Raw genomic sequence first — 22,175 nt, 5'->3', positions numbered from 1 at the left:
ACAAAGGTGCTACAGCAATGATTACACAAAACATATTCAGTATAAAGAGTAATACACTGACATGTCAGGTCACCTTTTCATTCCACTGTCTAATTTATCTCTCTTCAAAAAAGGTAATGATGTTGGCCTATTTTGTTACTTTTATACCTACAGATGGCAATTCTCTTAAGTTGAGCAAAAGCGTGACATTCAAGCCAACTACAGAAACATTACAAATTGATTCTCTACTAACCGCAGCTATTTAGAGAAAGAAGAAAAATATAAGCATACTACATCATCTATTGCACTAAGAACACAGACTTTTTTTTATTCATGTACAAAACATTAGGTGACCCATTCATACAACAGAGCAACCTGCCCGTTCATTAGCACATTTTTACTTTGTCCTCCAGGTAACAGGAATGAGAAATCACTGAAACGACTGCCACGTTTCAGCAGGATTGTCACATTACTGCACTATCGTTAGTGGCCTATGGGTTCATCAGCCACTTAAAGGACCACTATCACAAAAAAAAAATTATAATTTCAAATGCAAATAAAAAGTATGTTTCTTCCAGAATAAAAGGAGCTACAAATTACTTTTCTCCTATGGTGCTGTCACTTAGAGTAGTTAGTAAAAATCTGACAAGTTTCTGACTAGTCCAAATGACAGCATCATGGTAGAAAATTTATAGCACAGTTGGGTACCTTTTTGAAGCACCGCTAAGTGCAGGAAGTGGATCCTATAGATAAATGTAGGCACCACTTCCACAAAAATAAACAAACAAAAATAAAAACATGATTCTGGATGCAGCAACGCAGAGTCCTGACCAGCTACGTTTTTCCAGACAAGCAAATATGTTGCCCATAGCAGCCTATGGTGCAACACATCCGCCCGCAACGTGAAAACAAAAGTGGAAACCTGACTGTCTCCTCTGTACTGAATGGACCCAATGACAGTGGGAACCAACCCTTAATAGTAAAAACAGCAACATATGGACATTTAAAATGTTGATTTTAGTTTCTACCTAGACATGGGCTTTAAAGTACACCTTGTCTGAAATATAGTAATGTGCCAGGCTTAATACACAGGAGCCTAGACCTTAACAGTCAAGGTCTGGTGAAGAAAGTGGCTAGGCAATTAGGGTTTACAACTACTTCCTGCTAACCCCAAATCTGTCCAGGACACTCCATGCCTTCCTTGTAAAAACAAAGTAAAAAAGGGTGTGCAATGACTGATAATGGATTCAAATGAGAGGCTAAATTCTGTGGATAGTCTCCATTCTGTGCACAGTGCTGATAGAACAATGCTGGTTTCCAAGTAAGCAAAAACACAAGCACAAACATGAGCCATGGGAAAAAGTACCAATGAAAACATACTGTGTAAAGCGTGTTGTTACTCCAAGGTGCATGTATTAAGCCATGTATTAAATTGAAGGCTTGCAATCAAGATAATAGAGTGGCTGACTTCTGACTGAAGGAAAAAAGGTTTTTAGCACTGATAAGGTTTTAGGAGAGAATAGAAAATGTGTATACAGAGCATAGGTCCACTTTATCAAAAGATTCTATCAAATGAACAACCTACTAATCCAATCGAATTATGTTCATATCTGTGGAGGTTTCTTGTGTTTACTTTATCATGATCTTGAGGGTGTCATAGTTTTCCTAAGGATGTGCTACATAAATTCATTGCATTGTCATGACCAGAATGTGTGAAATATCCCACACTCTGTGGGAAAAATGGTGAAATGTTAAGGCTGGTTCACACGGGCGTCTGCTGAGCTTTTGCTTGGCATTGTGTTCAAACGCCAGCGTTTAAAAGCTAGCTTTTGAAGGCTTTTGAAAAGCGTTCAAGGCTAGCAGTTCTGGTCTCTGCTATTGTTTCCTCGCGTTTACTGCCTCTGAAAGCAGCATGTTGCTTTTGGGACTAGACGCAACGCTGGGATCTACTGCCAGGCTTTCATGAAAGCCTGCAAAAGCCAGCTCTAAACGCTCCCATTCACTTGCATGGGATGGCAGTAGATCCCAAAAAACGCTGCGTCTGAAACGCTGCGTTAAACGCCACAAAAACGCCCGTCTGAACCAGCCCTTACTCAGCACAATGGCACCATCCAAATTCCCCAAAAATAAATAAATAAATAGTCTGTTCTCAAGCAGGCATCTACAACTTACTACAAAAATATACAGGACACATCTTGATGATGGATAGTATAATGGGTTAAGGGCACTGCCTCTGACATAAGAGGGGTTAAAATCTGGGCTCTTCCTATTTAGTAAGCCAGCACTTATTCAGTAAGGAGTTCTTGGGCAAGATTCCCTAACACTGCTACTGCCTACTGAGTACGCTCTAGTAACTCCAGCTCAAAACGCAGGAGAAAAAAGTGCTTTACAAATAGTGGATTTATCATAAATATAAATGACTTCTGCTATCAGAATCCAAATGCAACTATAAATTACAAGAAGGCCACTATGGCACATTTCAGGAGAAATGCACATTATTTACCAGTTTGAGCTCTATTACCTTATAAATTAGAATTTATCGAAGTATAATTACAACTTCACACGATAAATAATATGCTGGTTTACAGTTTGTGAAGCCCTATCCTTTGGATTTATGTAATGAGCTAGATTATTTTCAATAAAAAAGGTGTTTTTACTGGGCATTAAAAAACACCCAATAAACGTCCTCACACCTTCTGATTTGGTGCCTGTCCACTTCTGTTCTGGTCTCAGAAGGTGTCCGTAAAGTACAGCAAGCAAGCAAGACCTCGGGATTCCCGATTGTCTCTACCATGATATTCTTCCATTGCCCTTGCCAGATCTGCTCTCCCATCAAGGCAATGAAATACACATGTAGAAAATGGAATCTGGCAGATCCACTCATTCACCATGTTGCGTATGACATCACTGGCCATTTTAAGTGTAAAAAAGAAAAAAAAAAAAACAACTACAAAAATTAAACTAACAAGGTAAATAGTGTAATGATCCCTTGTAGAAGGGATACCTAATACAGTAGGTAACATAACCATCATACAAACAAAACTTCAGTGGGTGACCTCTCTTCCTAGACAGAGCTTGGAGAGTCTGCATTTGCGAACATGTGTGCCTCTTCTTCAGTGACCCATCCCATGCAGCACTGAAGAGGAAACCCAGTACAGTACTTCAAAAATAGAAAAAAATAAAAATCATTAACCAGTGCTACATTAAGACCATAACAAGATTGCCGTTCAATGGACTAGTAATCATTTGAACTGAAATATCACCCATGAAAAAAACTGTATTCCTAACTTAAAGAGGAGGCATAGCGACATATAGTAGGATGCCGTAAATTCATAAGTACTTTAACCTTAATTTCACTTCCTAGAACTACATATTTTTGTATATTGGTATGTAGCCCTGCCTTCAAAGTGATGCTTAGCCTAGGCTGCTTTGCTATACAGAATTCTATCTCTAGAACATTCTCGGAGACTAGGTATTATGAGTACTGGCTTAGGAACTATGAGCGTACATTCTGCAGAGCTGTACCTGACTAAAGATGTCGCCACATATCAGAAAGTAAATCAGGGAAAGGATAGATTTTATAATGAGCAAACACTTAATTTATAAAGTAATATTGTAAAAAAAATATGCATTTTTTCCAATTTTATAGGTTTATTGTGTCAGACTGACTTCAACCAATATATTACATAGCTGAAACAAGACTGAAATACTTTACAACATTCTGAAAATTTCCCAGCTCTACAAGTCCTCCACGATGACAGGCAGTATCGGATGAGTTTTTATTGTTTTTACCCCAATTATGGAGAAGCTAAACCAGCACCTTTCAAAACTAATTCTCAGTTGCCCTGGGGCCTAATATTGATGTCCGTTTACAATCATGTCGATGCCATAAGCTCATAGTGAATAAGCCCAGGAGTCAATTACAGTGTTCTGCAGTTGTCAAGTCAACAAAACAGAAAAAAAAAACCTCACACACATCATTAAAGTTAACCTGTCAAACACGATGTGCATACACATACCTTCCATGCTTAGAATATGCTTTTGTGCGAACATGAAGGAAATCTCTAGCTAGAAGTACACAAAGAATTAGCTGTGGTTCTAATATGTACTTCTTGGATTCTGCCTTGCAACCCATAGTGCAATGTGGGCATCTCTCTCTAAAGGCTGACCGGCATTCTATTCACAAAGCACTGAAGAGGCATACCAAAATTTGCTATTGATTTGTATCTTTTGCTCCACTACACACAATGTTTTAGTGAAAATAACAAATGAATGAACATGAATGAGTTTAGGCTACTTTCCCATTTCTTGCAGCAAAATCGTTCTATGGCAGGAGAGCCTAGGGCAGCCCATCGCAGTGCATCAGGTCTCCTTTCGCATTACCCTGCAGTAGAGTGTACTGACACGGTAACATGCGTAACACCACCCTGCTCAGTAACGTACTCCCTGCTAGACAGGAAGTACATCACTGGTTTACCATTGCACTGTGCATGTGTGCCACGCCTGCACACTTACTGCCCCGCCATAGACTTGTGTTGCTGCATAATCAGTAAGGTAGGCACGCATATGTGGCAACGCAGTGCAAAGTTTGTGTTAAGCTACTTCCTCGCATCCTTTCGTACCGCGGTTGGTTTAAATAGTCTAGTTGAGACTTATGGCCATTGTTACGGGTGAGCTGGGAGAGGCGGGGAGCAGACCGCAACGCAGATTGACGCGGTAAGTGTGAAAGAGGCCTTAATATTAACCTCCTGTGCGGTATGCCGCCACTGTGTCGGGCATGCCGCTTCAGGGGTTTTGCTGGCCTCAGGTGTGCTCCAGATTAAATTTAATATCTTTAGTGTCTTTATTGTAAGTTAGCTAGCACTAGGCTAGGTTGTTTAGGTCGCCGGCACCCCTAGATCACCCGCGATCCCCCCCGATCCAGCCGTAATATACAGTACCCAGCCTGAATCCAGCGATCGCGCAGCCTCCCCGCACAGCTCTGGTCCCTCTACGGGGAGGATCGGGTCTGCGCATGACATGACGTCGGTGATGTCATGTGCGATCCTCCCCATAGAGAAGAGCGGAGCTGTGCTGGGAGGCTGCACGATCGCTGGAACCAGTTCAGGTAAGGTATTAACTGGCTGGATCGGGGGGATTGCAGGTCCAGGGGTGCTGGCGACCTAAACAAGCTAGCCTAGTGCTAGCTAACTTTCAATAAAGCCACTAAAGCTATTAAATTTAGACTGGGGACTCAGGCTAGCAAAAGCTAAAGGGAACCTAAACAGAGGGATATGGATTTTTCCTTTTAAACAATACCAGTTGCCTGGCAGCCCTGCTGATCTCTTTAGTTGCAGTAAGGGCTGTGGAGTCGGAGCCGGAGTCGTGGAGTCGGGCAATTTTGGGTGCCTGGAGTCGGAGTCGGGAAAAAATGCACCGACTCCGACTCCTAATGAATTTGTAACTGTAATTAAAATAGAAAATATGATAAAATGTTCTATTTCTCAGATAATAGTCATTAAAAATAATGTATATATACAGTATATATACAGTAATAGCTGTGCTTAGTCCACAAAAATGAAATAAACCAATCAAAATAAGTTACTTGTGCTGCTTCAATAAAGCAGCCCCCGTATTTTTAAGGTCAGATATACATATCTGATTGTGACTGTATATATGATGTGTACACAGGAATCTCTTATATATACACTAAATAACATCTATGCTGTAAGAATAAAGCCTGATGTGTAGCTGTGTCACTAATAGAGATGGTCAACGAGATGGAAATAATTCTGCATTGATGCTGATTTATGCAAATGTATGCACTCCCTTTGCTGATGAAATCAAATAATTTGATATGTTGTTAAAAATTGGTTTGGTGACTACAAATTAAAGGGTAACTGGACGGATGAAAAGTAAAGTTGTATACATACCTGGGGCTTCCTCCAGCCCCCTTCAGGCTAATCAGTCCCTCGCTGTCCTCCACCACCCGGATCTTCTGCTATGAGTCCTGGTAATTCAGCCAGTCAGCGCTGTCCGGCCGCATGCCGCTCCCACAGCCAGGAACATTCTGCACCTGCGCAATAGTGCTGCACAGGTGTAGTATGCTCCTGGCGGCGGAGTGTGTGCATGCGCACTACGCCCGACTGGCTCAAGTACCCGGACTCATAGCAGAAGATCCAGGTGGTGGAGGAGGACAACGAGGGACTGATTATCTTGAAGGCGGCTGGCGGAAGCCCCAGGTATGTATAAAACTTTAATTTCATCTGTCTCAGGTTTACTTTGTTACACAGTAGTACTATACTCTACATATGCACTCCCCACAGAGCTGCAGGGAATCCACTGAGAATGCTGTGCACACTGAACACAGAGGTGTTGTCTGTTTACAATCTCCTCATTCCCCTGCAGAGTACCTGCACATCATTCTTACATGTACCCACACTTACATTGCCTAGGGCCTGATAGATGTTCTTTGTTCCGGTATGTACCTTTTACAAGTACTCTTACCAAGGACTAGTTTTAGTCTAAAGGGAATAAATATAGTAGTCTACATATCCTTCTCACTTCAGTTGTCTTGTAAAATTCCTAAAGCGTTGGCAGTTAAGAGACGAATTTCATGTTACATACTTTTAATCAACAAAATTGTAATATGCAAATTAGAGGAGTCGGAGTCGAGGAGTCTGAGTCGGTGGAATCCTAAACTGAGGAGTCGGAGTCGGTGGATTTTTGGACCAACTCCACAGCCCTGGTTGCAGTAGAGGTTGAGTCACACGCCTGAAACAAGCATGCAGCTGATCCAGTCTGACTTCAGTCAGAGCACCTGATCTGCATGCTTGTTGATGGGCTGTGGCTAAATGTATTAGAGACACAGGATCAGCAGGAGAGTCAGGCAACTGGTAGTATTTAAAAAAGGAAACATACATCTCCTTCTCAGTTTAGGTTACCTTTACAGGACAAACTGAGAGGGATATGGAGGTTGCCATATTTATTTCCTGTTAAACAATACCAGTTGCCTGGCATCCTGCTGATCTTTCATGCAGCATAGGTGTGAACCTAGCCTATTTCGGGTCTAACCGACCCAGTCTCGACCACAATGAAAATGCATACAGGATGGTGGCATACCAGTCAGTAAGTGAGCATCAGTAAACAATGCTTGTTTTATTGCAAGACGCCGTAATGTACAACTATGTATAACACGGTTTTATTGCAGTTTAAGAAATAGGCTTATAGGTAACACAAATTAAAAAGATGTGCTCTTATTTTAATAGAAGCAAACAGTGCACAAATACTTGTAAATAAGCAACCTGTCTTTTTTTCTGAAAATTGCTAACCAATCAGCTTTTGACATCAAGGCCCTGCCCTCTGTTCTTCAAAGTTTCCAGCGGTTGTTCAGTTTATCGTGAGACTCGCCTTAAACCTGCAACAGTTAGTTTTCTTATGAATAAGTTCTGTTTTCAGGTTTGTGAAAGTAAATATATATTACAGTAGAGCACAGCAAAGCCCACAGACTGCCTAAGAAGATGGCCTTCATTACTTTGAGTTTGAGTACTGCTGGCGATTAGTGCTGGTTGGTTAAGACTGCTAGTTAGTAGGGATGATCAAGGATATGTTAATACTTCTGAATTCATGCAAATATAATTGCATTGTTATGCACATATATGCAGTGTGAAAATAGACCAATCAAGTTCCACCCAGGTTTAAATTGATTTGTCCAATTTCATAAACTCTGAAGTATTTGAACATCAATGGTAACCACTACTGGTTAGTTGAGCACTGGATAACTGGGACTCTATAATATATTTGTTTTTTCTTTTATCAGAATCAGATTACAGTAGACTGATATAGTAAACCTCTGGCTACTATATGTGTGACTGCGTTCAACAAGTTAAGGACATCAATATGGACTACAATTAGCCTGAAGCTTAAGAAAGCAATTATATAGGTGAACAACATTGATTATCTTGGTACTCTGGCAACTGTCAAGGGATGAGGTATATTAGGCAGCAAGTCAACAGTCATTTCTTGAAGGCGATATGTGTTAGCGGTAAACAGGGAAGGAAATGTGCGACTGAACAGGGCCAAATTGTGACTCTAATATAAGGACATCAATACGTGCGATACATATTATAATCACACACACATCCTATATAATAACTTCCTTGTCCCTACATCCTCCTGTGTCCGTTAGTTGGACCTAGCGTGCATTTTCGGGCAGTCAGGGGGCGCAGCGTGTGTGTGTGTGTGTGTGTGTGTGTGTGTGTGTGTGTGTGTGTGTGTGTGTGTGTGTGTGTGTGTGTGTGTGTGTGTGTGTGTGTGTGTGTGTGTATATATTTTAGTACACCTATGCCTGTTTAAAAAACGGGCTCTAGGTCTCTCTCACCACTGCCACATCTCAGCGCGTGCGTGAGCACCCCCTGGCCCCATCCTCCTCCTGTCCCCACGGCTACACATGCGCAGTAGCCAAAACACACAGGACAGGAGGATGACACAGGGACAATTAGGGTTTTATTACATAGGAGATATATATAGATATATATATATATATATATATATATATATATATATATATATATATATATATATATATATATATATATATTAGATAGATAGATAGATAGATAGATAGATAGATAGATATATACACACACACACACACACATACATACACATACTCACACACATTCACATAGATCTACGCACACATAACAATAGACGCATCTTGTTGCAAGTCACTGACTTGGATCAATTAACTGCCCTGTGGGCATCATCATCATCTGACACAGCAGCTTTCCTTTTATTTTGAATCACAATAAAAGTACACAAAGGCTCCCTGTGAGCATGTAGTCCTCTTTTCATCTCAGTATCTGAAAAGCACATTAGCGTCCATGCTGTGAAACATTATCAAAGCACCACAAATTATAGACTATATAAACGAATTATTGAAAAGAAAAAACATCTCTTTATTTAAAAAAAAAAATGTACCTGCTAAAAATGTTATCTAGCATTACATTTTAAAAAAAGGTCTTCTTTCAATAAGGTTCAAATTGAAAAAAAAAAAAGGTGTTTTATGCCCTTTTGAATAGTTACGTTGTTGCAATGTATAAACACAGCATAATTCCCTGCCCTTTAAAATGTGGTTGTAAAATATAACTTATTAATGAACCATCAAAACCGGAAGCAATTAGCAGATGCTGCCTCTCAGGGTGATGACATCAGCCAAACACATCCAAACTGTAAAGATAGCAATGCTCTTACATTAGCACCTGTCACAAAAATGTTTATCTTCACTATCTATCTGCATAATACTTATGTGCTGGTTTTATAAGTCCTTCAGTTTTGGAGAAGAGATTGGAGTGTTTGATCTGCAGCAGGTGTGCAAACTCTGTAGAGGGATTTAACTTTAATAACACTGCTGCGTGACATTTGCATCTAAAATGACCACCTAACAATAAAATCATTTTAGAGTAAACAACCATAACAGCCATAAAAGGAAAACAAAACAATTTGAACACATGTGGCCTCCCCTCCTCTCCATGTGCTTAGCAGCTCCTACTGAGCGAACAGGAAGTTTTTTTTTTTACAATACATATATTAACACATGTATTATGATGTAGCTTCACTTTCATTATAAATGTAAGCAATAACATGATTATAAACAGTAGAATCCTATTATCTTAAACCCTTATAAACATCTATCTCAGGGATGTCATCCTCGTATACATACTGGACCGAAGTGGAACACTGGCACCAAGTCATGGGCCAACCTCAATGTCTAGGGGTCACCTCCATCCCTTATAAAATTCTAGTGATTTTCCCTCCCATATGGCTTCCCTGGTGATCTAGGGCTTCACCCCCATATAATTTCCCTGGTAGTCTAAAGTGGACAAAACATAATGCTAAGCTAATGGTAAAACATTTGCGGGACAGAGTTTGACATGTATGTGCTAGCTATAGTAAACCTAGTTCCCAGGCTCTGACAATGCTACTTGGCCAGGTCCCTTGGAGTTCAACATACAGGGGTTCTACTGTAGTATTATTATTATAATACATTAGAACCCCTTAATTCCTTCAGGGGGGGATATGAAAAGTGTGACAGCAGCAACAAGGTGTTACACTGTATGAGAGAGATGAAGAGGACATGTAGCTAGCACAGGTGATAACAGGCAATGTATTAAGCTGCTGCTGCCAAACTCTAAATCTCACCACCCGAGTCACCTTGGAAGTACATCAAAACTGTTAAAAAAAGGAAGACAGTTTTCAATGGTTAAAAATGCAGGAAAAAGAGTAGAACATTTTAAGAACATGAAGTGAGGGGAGGACCAAAAAGTGGTGATCAAAATGTCTTGTTAAGTTTTACTGATGAAGCCAGAAAGTGCAGAATACCTGAGAACTTCTCTTCCTGGCCTCCATTTCTACTAGAAAGTAAAAAAGTTATCTGCCATTAAAGTGGTGGAAATAAACAATTACGGACATATTCTGAAAATGTCCAAGCAATCAATGAAAATGTATAACAGGTAAAACATGTTGACTTATAGAACCTTTATAAATATTATGAAAAGAAAATGTTGATATTGATAACCAAAATTTGGAGTATTACTTATTCTCAGCTTTACAAGCTGTCTGGTACTTTATGGGAAATTCTAGTTTTAGGGCAGTAAAGCATCACTGCTCTAAGGGTGCATACAAACATCCAATATTAACTAATTATCAGTGATTAGCCACTTCTATGTAGTAGAAGATCTCACCTACACATTTATAGTATTCAAAATCTGCTGGCCCTCATATTACATTAAAGTGGTTAAATTAACCAATCCAGAAACTCTTGTGTGTGTACGCAGTCAGTGTTTCTTTACATTGTAGCATATACTCCTTTAGTAAGTTCAGTGGCTGAATGGAGTTATTCTGCCTCTGACACAGGAGACCAGGGTTCGAATCTCGGCTCTGCCTGTTCAGTAAGCCAGCACCTATTCAGTAGGAGACCTTTGGCAAGTCTCCCTAACACTGCTACTGCCTATAGAGCGCGTCCTAGTGGCTGCTGCTCTGGCGCTTTGAGTCCGCCAGAAGAAAAGCGCGATATAAGTGTTCTGTGTTTGTTTGTTTAGTAATGACTGTGTTAGCCAAGTACCCTGTACTGTGGGTAACAACAACTAGATACATATACAGATGTTAGGAGTATTCCATAACAGTATATAAAATGTTTTTGAACCATTCATTTAAGCTTTTAATTAACCAAGAATAACTAGGAATACTTTTTCTAATTTTTCACACAAGTTATCATTATTTAAATCTCAACTTATTTCGGACCAAAGGTGTTTTTTTCCTTTTTGCACTTCCTGATATGAAATGAAAATGGCTCCTGACCGAGTTACGGAGCTCAGCTGTCTTTAGACCGCCGAGTTGAGTGCCGGCAGGGACGTGGTATTGAGTCACTTGCGGCAGTAAAACTACACTGCATAAGGCTTAGGCAGCCACAAGTGCAACGTAGTATTAGCTACAGCCAATCCCAAACATGATGGATTGACTAAAAAGTTCAAGTACCCCTGGAGTACACATACTATGGCCTCAATTCACCAAAGGGCAGTTTGGTAAAATAATTTAGGTCAGTAAAATGCTAAATTCGGTATTTTACTTTTTTTTTTTCCAAATTCACTAAGATTTCCTGCATGCGGTTGAAGTTTGGTAATATACCAAAAAAACTTGCTTCAATTCACTAAGCCCTGTACGGTAGTCCTTCTCCTGCTTTACCGTTCTTGCCCTCCAGAGTATTGGATCAAATGGGGTGAGAAGCAGGGTTATGCGGCTCATCTTATTGCTGGTCTGGCTCTCCCTATTGGCTGTCTGTTACATCTGTCAAGATTGTGAGTTACCAGCTGGTCAGAGCTGGAGATAAAATACCGAACACTTTTACTTGATTTACCAAATGCTTTAATCTTTGTGAATTGCAATTTCTTGACATTTCAGGTATTTACTACACTAGTCGGTCATTTTACCTGAGTGCGGTAATAGGTTTAGTGAACTGGCATTTGGCAAAGTGAACGGCAAAATCAGCTATTTTCTACATTGTCGAGTGCGGTAATGCTTAGTGAATTGAGGCCTATGCATCAAGAACTTAAGCTGGCCATACACTGGCCCGATTTGCCGCCGTTTCGACAGCAGATTCGATCACTGGGATCAAATCTGCTGCCAATCGTTCGCGGTACACGCCGAATTTCGATCCATTTCGTCCGATCCCGTCGTTCGCTCCGTGCGGAAAATTACCGTCGATCGCCCGCGGGTAGGGAGCGCGTCGCTAGCGGCGTTCGAGTGCCCGACGACCGATGCAATAGAGCCCGCATACATTACCTGCTCCGCCGGCGCGACTCCAGTCTCTCGGTCACCGCTGCTCTGTCTGCACTCTGGTCTCCAGGTCCGGCATGCCTCACTTCTTCTAGCCCGGCAGGAAGTTTAAACAGTAGAGCGCCCTCTACTGTTTAAACTTCCTGCCGGCTAGAAGAAGTGAGGCATGCCGGACCTGGAGACCAAAGCGTAGACAGAGCAGCGGTGACCGGGGTACTGGAGTGGCGCCGGCGGAGCAGGTAATGTACGCGGGCGGGGGCAGCAGCAGCACCACCACCACAACAGATTGTGAACGGTTTCAGGCTGAAATTTGGTTCACAATCTGTTTGCTGTAAAGGTAGCCATATGATCCCTCTCTGATCAGATTCGATCAGAGAGGGATCTATCTGTTGGTCGAATCTGATGGCAAATCGACCAGTGTATGGCCACCTTTAGGCTATAAGTAACCTGACTACCAACTTACTATTACGTAGCGTATGTGTTAGACAAGAGAATCTTCTTCCAGACAGGTATTATCACAGATAATATCAGAGGAAAAACACACAACAGGTGTATGAATGAATGAATGAATGGCTGTGTGCTTTTAAAGGTAACAGCTGTTACATTAGGCACATTTACTTAAAGCACACATGATTACTATAATGGATGTAAAAGTGGTATAAACCAACATGTTGCCACAGGCTCGTATGCAACTACTTTAACAGAAAGTTCAGATTTCCATTTCAATTAAAGGGGAACTTCAGCCTAAACAAACATACTGTCATTAAGTTACATTAGTTATGTTAATTAGAATAGATAGGTAATATAATCTCTTACCTACCCTGTTTTAAAAGAACAGGCAAATGTTTGTGATTCATGGGGACTGCCATCTTTGTCATGGGGGTAGCCATCTTTTTGGTTGAAATGAGGTGACAAGGAGCAGGAGACACAGTTCCAACTGTCCTGTGTCCTGATAACCCCTCCCTGCTGCACACGCTAGGCTTCAAATGCCAAATTCATAATGTAAAAGAAAAAAATTTGCATCAAAACAGCAGAAAGAGAACAACAACATCAGAAATCCCATCATGCTTTGCACAGCATCAGGGGAAAAAAGCCAGGGCAGTTTTCTTCTGTGCAGCTAAAAATGAGGCTTGTATAAGAGAAACAAAGTTCTGATGCTGTGAAACTGTTAAAGAAACACCAAGCCTTTTCAGTGCTGCTGAGTCGATTTTTAGTCCGGAGGTTCACTTTAACAGTGATTTTTTTTTTTCAAGAAATAAAAATAGGATTTAAAAATCTGTTTCTTTGAGGTTCCAACTTCCAATAAAACCCTAAGCAGAGTACTCGCTTTTGCAGGCCTACCAACTGAAGACAAAATTGTACAACTTACAAGTAGTATGAAGGCCAACTGTTTTTGAATACTATGAGCAAGATTGTGAGGGCAACCTACAAAATCTGTTCATACTATTCATACTGCAAAGAAATGGTAAAACTGGCCAATCAAAATTGGATAGGTGTACTAGCCCTTGAGTCAACAAATGTCTTTCTATTCTGATAACAGGCAAGCAGTATCATACACCAGTCAACATCAGTTTATCACAAACAATACTAATTGGGAGCACAATATAAAAAAAATGTTTTAAACAGAACCTTCTAAAGAACCCTGTACTTTCACCCATCACAATATGGTAACAGCTTGTATGGACGTGTATATGAAGGTTTAGGAATTAGGGTTGGCAATGCTTAGGAGAACTCATGGAGAAGCAGTTTGATGAGCTGATAAGATTTGTAAGCTTCTGATTTGCTGTGATGACTTCCTGGTTAAAAGCATGATCATGGCCAGCAAGTCAGAACCTTACAAATATATCAGCTGATCAAACTGGATCCCATGCTTCTCCATGAGTTCTGCATAGAGATGGCCCGAACCGTTCGCCGGGCGAATCTCTCTGGGCCTTGTACTACTTCCGGGTCGCTATGACCCGGAGTAGTACGCCTGCGCTGGCCCGGTGGTGCGCGTCCTATATCGCGCTCCTGTTGCCGGGCACTCTCTGCGCATGAGCGTGACGTCACTCATGACGTCACGCACATGCGCAGAAAGTGCCCTGCAACAGGAGCGCGATCTAAGCCAATCAAATGCAGTTTCTGCCAATTTCTATCAGTTCAATTCTAAAGCTTGGTACACACCTTCAATTTTGATTGGCCAATCACTGACTCATTTTACCACCACCATGTAGTATGAGGTTCAACAGATTTGAAATATGAACAGATTGTGTAGGTAAACCCTCAGAAACAGGGCCTATATTTTTAGGATTTGTAAACTGTGTAACAAAGAATTTTTTTTTTTGTTTAAAAGGTTATTGGTATGCTGTTTCGTATCTCTTAGAACTGAGAGGACATTCTGAGTTCAGGTCCGCTTTATGCTGCATACAAGCATTACATCTGCATATATATAAAGAAAGGAGAACCGAGAGCCCAATATGGTGTAGTATGTCAATGCAATTGGTATATTTGAGAAAGGAGTAAATTGTATACTCACAAACACAGGTTACCTCCAGGTAACCACTGTATAAGCAGGTGAGGAAATTGACCTGTCCCCTACAGTCGCTCTCTGTAGACGTGAAAAGAAGGGGTATCCCCTCCACCAAAGGTGGATATATAATGTGTTATAGACTGAACAGAGGCGCCAAAAGGATAAAAACAATGTTTAAAATGTTAAAAATTTTGCTTAGGAGGCAGTGGTGGACTTACCTCCCTCAAGCAGACACAGGAAGCTGTGCAATTCAACATAGACAAAATGTTTTAATAGTATACTCCAAGGGGTTTAGTACAACGCGTTTCGCAGGTCTACACCCGCTTCATCAGGCAGTATAAAATAGGAGCACACAGCAACGTAGTGTCAGAGTCACACCTGGCGCCTTTGTCTGCATGCACATCAGGACAAGTCACATGTCATAACCTATCTCTAGTAGTGAGTGAGTATGGGCCAAGCTGTCTACTTCTGAGATGATAGCATAGGTGAGTGGACAAGTCACTTAATATGCAAATCTTTACAAATCTTGTTTTTAGAAACAAAGGCTGTATTGAGTTTATTGAAAACACCATTTGTCAATTACTTTGTCAACAGTCCAACATTAATCCACTGTCATCTAACTGATCAGCACTTAGTGCCTTTCATTTTCTCACTATAGCTTCCATTTCCTTGTTAAAGGAGATTTTCTTATTAAGCAAGTTCTCCATTCATCACTATCAGATAAAACGAAGACTAATTATCACGTTAACCAAGAAGCAGTCTACTTAAAGCGGATCCGAGATGAAAAACTAACTATAACAAGTCACTTGTCTATATACCTTATCTAAAATTTAGATAGTTTACACAGCAAATCTAGCTGCAAATTGCTTTAATAGAATAAGAATATTTCTTCCTGTGATACAATGACAGCAGCCATGCTGTTTGTAAACAATACACAGAGGCGGGCTTATCTGCATCTTGAGCAAAGAAATCTAATCCCCCTCCTCCTCCCCTCTGCCCCTGAAATCTCTGGCTAGTAATACCTCCCCCTCCTCCTGCCCAGACTGAGCTCCCATGAGCCCTTGCTACTGTCTGAAAGTGCCTTGGCTCTCTAAGCCACTCCCACAGGTTTTCATTTAGTTTATAGGGAATTCGAGCATTAAAAACAAAAAAAGTATTTGCCTTGAGGAATGCCCTATAAACAATAGGAAAGGAACACAATTATGCAATGAGAAAAAGTTCACCTCAGATCCACTTTAAGGCCTCTTTTCTATGGACTGTTAATAGGCAGTGAAATGCCTCTCAAACTCTCACAACTGCTCACTGCTGCCTGGTATCTGCTCACTGCTGCCTGGTAACTGCTTGCTGAGCACACAGCTCCACAGTCCATGGAAAAAAGAGGCCTAACACTTATCAGTGTCATCTAACAGCCAGCGGAAGTAGTAGCACTTCATGTAAATAAATCATATTGTGGTCATCACTAGGCCCTTGGCCTAGTTGGGTCAATGTAAAAGGACAGAAAGTGAATTTGATTTGTCCAGTTCCAAGCTGTATACCATTTTGCTCAAATTTAGCATTCAAGCTAGAACAAAGATACTTACCTAAGAAGAGCCTCTGGATCCTGCAGAGGCTTCCCCAATCCACCTAACCCACACCATTGCCATGCCGATATGCCACAAACAAACAAGGAGGCAAAAACTCAAAATTATTCAAATCTCACTTCCTGGAACTGAAAATGAGCTTGTAAAAGATTTGCTTTTTGGAATACAATGCATTACAAAAGCTGATCAGGCGCCTGCAGATTTCTGAACTGCCTTCAGGATGTTTCTTCCTTCAGTCCATTGGTTTACAAACCTTAATGTGAAGGATCAATGAACAAGTTATTTTGAGTGCTTGTTGGTCTGAGAAGTATGCCCACTAATAAGAATGGTATTTCCATACTTCCAAACAAGTTATGTTCTTGGAGGTGATTTGTAACTCGAGTCCTGTATTATACATACTGGTGCATGTGGATAAATGAATTACTTTCAAACAACACAACTTGCACACAGTATAAACAACATATTTGGTAGTTTTCAATGCGCTTTAAACAACGGTACTTATCCCGTTAGCCGGGCACATCCGCCACCTGCCGGATGCGCCCGGCTAACGGATAAGTACCTAAACTTACAACAGTTTATAGAATACTGAAACATAACAAAAATATGTAAAAACAAAAACAGTGCAGTACACTTTTATATTGGGAAAACTGTGTAAGTGATGTTTGTAAGTTGAGGAACGATCTGACAGTCCTCAACTCTTGAAACTGTGATAGGAGTTACTAGATTACGCTCTGAAATCTAGTCTTGCCATCAGAAGCCTCTTTTCATATCATTATATGTATTAGGGCTCGTTTCCACTAGGGCGAATCCGCATGCGGGCACTGCATGCGGATTCGCATACCTAATGTTAGTGGATGGGGCTGTTCCCACCTGTGCGGCGTGCGGGAGCGATTTGGCAGCGGGCCAAATCTGCACGACGGGACCCGCAGAATTCGCCTGCGTCGGGAATCCGTGCGAATCGCCGCTAATGTATTTAATAGTAAAAACGCATGCGTTTGTTACATGCGTTTTTACCCGCGATTTCGCACCTTTTCAATGTTATTTTGCCCTGGCAGTGTCATGGTTAATTTCGCATGGCACCCTGCCATGCGAAATCGCGGGTAAAAACGCATGCGGAAACGCATCCGCATGCGTTTTTACAAGCGTCGGAATGCGGCCGAAATCGCGTCGCACTAGTGGAAACGGGCCCTTACCGGTAGCTTTAGAACCTAGTGGAGCTTACCATTTTTCACCTAGTAAGTATGTATTCATCTAGACTAAAATAAAGAAGTGCGTATTCTTGGATGTGAAACTTCAAGACACTGAAGCTTATTTGCTGAAGTTTTCCAAGACTGGCCAACACTGAACAACATAAATGCCACTGTAGACTGAAATTATTAAAATATATCTGTTAGGTGGCAAACTTGTGCAACCTTCATCAAAGTAAAAATCCACCAGAGCAGCATTGCTGAAAGTTTGTGTAACTAGCAGCCATTGAATTGCAATTGCATTTACTTTCCTCCTGCAGTGACAACCTTGTTAATATAACCTGGATTTGTTTTAAGGAAGAAAACAAAAAGGTCACCTGAAATGTGTATGCAACTGCAAATTCATTATTTGATCTTTTACTGGTCCTTTCTGTTGATAACATGACCCATGTAGATAGCGGTTGCACACTTTCACCACCAATAAAGTAAAGTAACCAGAACCAGTCCAGGCCTGTAGGACCACCAATGTTCTTCAACCTGGTAGCACCTTAGCAAATCATAACATTTGCATTTTTATATGCGGCCCATAGACTTGCATTAGCATCAAAAACACAAGAGTTTCTAGTAGGAATGTGTGATCCATAATATATTAAACTGCTCCAGGTAAAAGCCTGAACAGTCCAACTACTAAATGAATACCTCTCACTAGGTTTAGGGGGGTGGAGAACATGTGAAAAAGGTCTTCAGTGGACTACTAAGTTCTCAAAAGCCTGCATACCATACCATACAACAAGCCATCTCCTCTTGGGTACAGTGGATACTTCAAGTGCCTGTTATATGATGGTTCCAATACACAGTGGATGAACAGCTAACAACAGTGTTCGGTGCAGGAAGTAGTGACGTATGCTCCTGAGCATGCATAGAGGGAATCCTTCAGATGTGCACAAAACTTATGGCGAAGATCAAACTATGAAAGTTTTTCTACTCTGCCAGTTTCCCGTGGTCAACATTGGTTGATGAGTAGGCCTTTCTGGCAGCAGTCATTATCCACTACACACAAGTGCCAATTGGTCAATCATAAATGTTGTAAAACTTCAATAGATGGCCATTCAACGTGCAGATGCTCGAAGACTTGAGTATAAAGTGAACAAAAACTTGACATAGACTTTTCGAATATATATTAAAAGGTGGAGTTGTTAATGCTAGATTACTTATAAGCATTCAAAAAGGAGGCCTTCTTCTAAGTTCATGATAGTCCAATTGGCACACTAAAAACTAATCTTTCAATGAATGGAGTTCAATGTTCACACTGCTCAACACAGTGGTTGCAACAGCTTGGCCTTATACCTGCAGACAGATGTTCCCCATTCTTACATGTCACTGGTTATTGTATGATATTGTTTCCATGCCATAAATAATATATCTTGCATCAAACTTTATTCAAAACTCAAATACCTAGAGATTACAACGAACAACAGACTTGTAAAAAAATAATTAAAAAAAAAAAAAACACAAACAAGTAAAAAAAAAGAAACCATGCAAATTTACAGACTACATCAAGTCACTTTACATAAAGTATATACACCACTACATCATAGCAATGAGAATTGTGGGTGAGACTGGTAAAAGTATAAACTTTTCAACGGTTCAAAACAAGGACAAGCGAGAGGAGTCCGAAAAAAAAGAAAGCTGAATCTTTGTCAATGCACTTTTCAGACTTTAAAACGCTAAACAATATTATCCAACATAGCGCACTGAGACATACTATTTAACAGTATGCCAGCCTAGCCTTTTAAATTTAGCTTACAACGTAGGGCAGATATTTGCATTCCCCCAAAATGCACCGATGAGCTAAATGGGAACTGGCTTCTCTCTGCCAGCTGTCATTTGTTAAGAAAAGTGATTAGGCAATGACTGCATATAGTTTATTAATCTGGATACAGAGTGAGACAATCATTTATACCAACAACAAAAGCAAGGGGACATGATATGCAGGCAGCACAAGTCAAACATTCCACACAGCCTAGATCTATTCAGATCAAATATTTGTGTTGTCAAAACACAGCTACAGTATGACAAAGGATTAAGCACAGATACAGCTCATGCAGTTATCAAGCCAACCATGAGAGCACACTAGGAGAAAAATAAAAAGGGAAATAAAAGTGTTCATCACAGAAAAAAAAGTTTCAGATAAGAACCCATGGCAATAATTAGAGCATGTGCTGTTTTAAATACTTTCAGCATTCCCTAATTAGATGTTTAATGTGACTAATAGCAACCACTCATTAATTAAAAGCTTGGTGACACACAGAGCAGTGATTCAATGAAGTAGGAGCAGTGCACTGGTCCTTCAGCAGAATGCTAGCCACATACGTTTTTAAACTATCAATTTTTCTTTTTTTTCCCTTTTTTTTTTTTAAGTCCCTAAAAAGACTCTGAAACGATCATTTGAATGTTTTGAAATAATCCATTGCACTAGATATGCATTGTCTGGCTTTCCGATTAGATGAAATGGTTGTTCCTAACTTGTCAGATCAATTTGACACGGATGCAATCATTTTATTAGCGCTAAAGTGCCCCCTAAACAATCACAATTGAAACCCCAGGGTGGCTTAAGGTGACCATACACTTATCAATTTTCCCTGTCGATTCTCTGGCATATTTGATCACAGAGGTCAAATCTGCTAGGAATTGATGCCCCAACGTGACAGCCCCGCAAAAATCTATCAAATCGGGTGATCGCACCGGACAGAAGATATCGCTCAGCGGTGGGATGGAATCAGCGGCAGATCAGCATCAAACAGTGCAACTCTGAAGTTCGATAAGATTTTTTTTAAAAAGATCTTGTACAGAAATCTATTAACAATCTATGCCTAATCCATGGCAGAATTCAATCCCACTCTGATCAGATTTGATCTGGATCGATCTTCTGGCCATATCTGGTGCCCACCTACAACACTATGTACACAGCATGCTATTTCCCTTCAGATTGATGGTTCAAATAGATTATGTCCAACTTGCTCCAGATCAAGAATGGGTTCAATCCTCAGATCACTATTACACAAATACCAATCCAGTTATTGATTAGGAACAGATTGGTCATGTAGGTAATAATAAATTTCACCTGCTGATCTGATAGGTAATTGCATGGTGCGTACCTAGCATCATTGTATTAGCACCTTTAAAATATACATCCTATATACTGTAGCTTTATCTCCAGAATGACAGATGACAATAGTAAAGGCAAGAGGCACATAGCTTGATAGAATGAGGGGTTGAGAACTTTGAAGGCAGATCTCGCACACAAGACAGACATGCAGGCAGGCAGTACTCCAGTATGTACAGAACACAAGGGAAATATTTACCTTGTAAGAGTAGTAATCTAAACACTGGGAAAAGTCCATGTTGGGCGACTCCCCGGGCAGGGCATTGCCAGCAGCCGCTGGGTAGAACCTTACATCCATGTTTAGTGCGATGTCTTCCAAGTTGCAGTTCTCTCTCCCAGTCCTAATTGGACAGCATGGAAATTGTTCAGGTGCAGATGAGAGCCCACAACTCGCACAATAGAGCGGAGGTTTAATGAGCTCGGTCACATTAGCTAGGCGGGCTGAGAGCGCGGGTCCAGGGGGGCTTGCCGGGGATCCAGCTCCCCCACGATCATGCCAAAGCACCGGCACAGCACCCCCAAGATATTTCACTGTAGTATGATACAGTGCGGTGTGTGTGTGCGCACGGCTCCACCCTGTCCCCCTTCTCTCCGCCCCCCGGAGCGCCTTCCCTCCCGCCCCCTAGAAGAAGCCACCGCTACTGTTCTGTCCGCTGAAGCCGTCCCGCCTGCCGATCAGCGAGTGTTTGATTTTCAAGTGGTGCGCTGATTGGTCGTGCTTCCCGAAAGTCCCGCCTGCACATCATAAAGAGTAGCCGTGGTGAAGCCGGTCTCTGCAGCTTTAGCTAGCCAGCCTTGCTTGCAGCCATCGGGGCACAGCGAGCTGATGCTGTGCAAGCATGGGGGAGAACAGTGTGACAAGAAGGTGGCTTTCTGTGTGATTCTTCTTCCAGCCTCAGCTTTCTCTGTGCTCCTCTGTCTAGGGTCCCCGGACTTGAGTGATTTTGTATAGGCAGGTATATAGTGTGGTAAAGGATCTTAAACCTTTACTACCCTGTCCCACTCAATAGTAGATCACATCTCAGCAAAGATGTGATCTAATATTAATTCTAACATTGTTACTGTTAGTTTTAAAGCAAAGTGAGCAATTGAATCTTTCTTTACTTTTCTGGGGCTTCTTCCACCACCCAGAAGTCATTTCGGTCCCTTGCCACTGTGCTGGTCTTCTCCAGTGTCCCGCTAGCAGCCTCTTAAGTTCCCGGGCCCCAAAGGGACAGTGTATCATGCATGCAAGCGCGTGCGAATAAAGGCGCCCTCATCATCAGGAGTTTACTGCGCCCGTATACTACACTGTGGTGCGTTCTCGGGCGGGCGCACGCCCGCACATGCGCAGAAGTTGGCGATCTTTAGAGGCTGCCAGCGGGACACTGGAAAAGACCAGAGCTGCAGCGAGGGACCCAAGTGACCTCTAGGGGATGAAAAAAGCCCCAGGTAAGTAA

At 41.3% G+C, this 22,175-nt stretch overlaps 1 protein-coding gene across 2 annotated transcripts in view; it reads right to left on the bottom strand.

The window, feature by feature from the left end:
* TOX3 (TOX high mobility group box family member 3) overlaps positions 1-21,306 on the bottom strand; it is a 176,085-nt gene extending 154,779 nt beyond the window's left edge. For both annotated transcript variants that reach the window (XM_068261419.1, XM_068261420.1), the window contains exon 1: positions 20,936-21,306. In XM_068261419.1, coding sequence (XP_068117520.1) covers positions 20,936-21,034 — 99 coding nt within the window. In that variant the 5' untranslated portion in view covers positions 21,035-21,306. The remainder of the gene's footprint in view (positions 1-20,935) is intronic.
* Positions 21,307-22,175: the final 869 nt, after the last annotated feature.

Source organism: Hyperolius riggenbachi, chromosome 11 (genome assembly GCF_040937935.1).
Source record: "Hyperolius riggenbachi isolate aHypRig1 chromosome 11, aHypRig1.pri, whole genome shotgun sequence".
Lineage (NCBI taxonomy): Eukaryota > Metazoa > Chordata > Amphibia > Anura > Hyperoliidae > Hyperolius > Hyperolius riggenbachi.
This window is presented reverse-complemented; position numbering and strand designations above follow the sequence as displayed.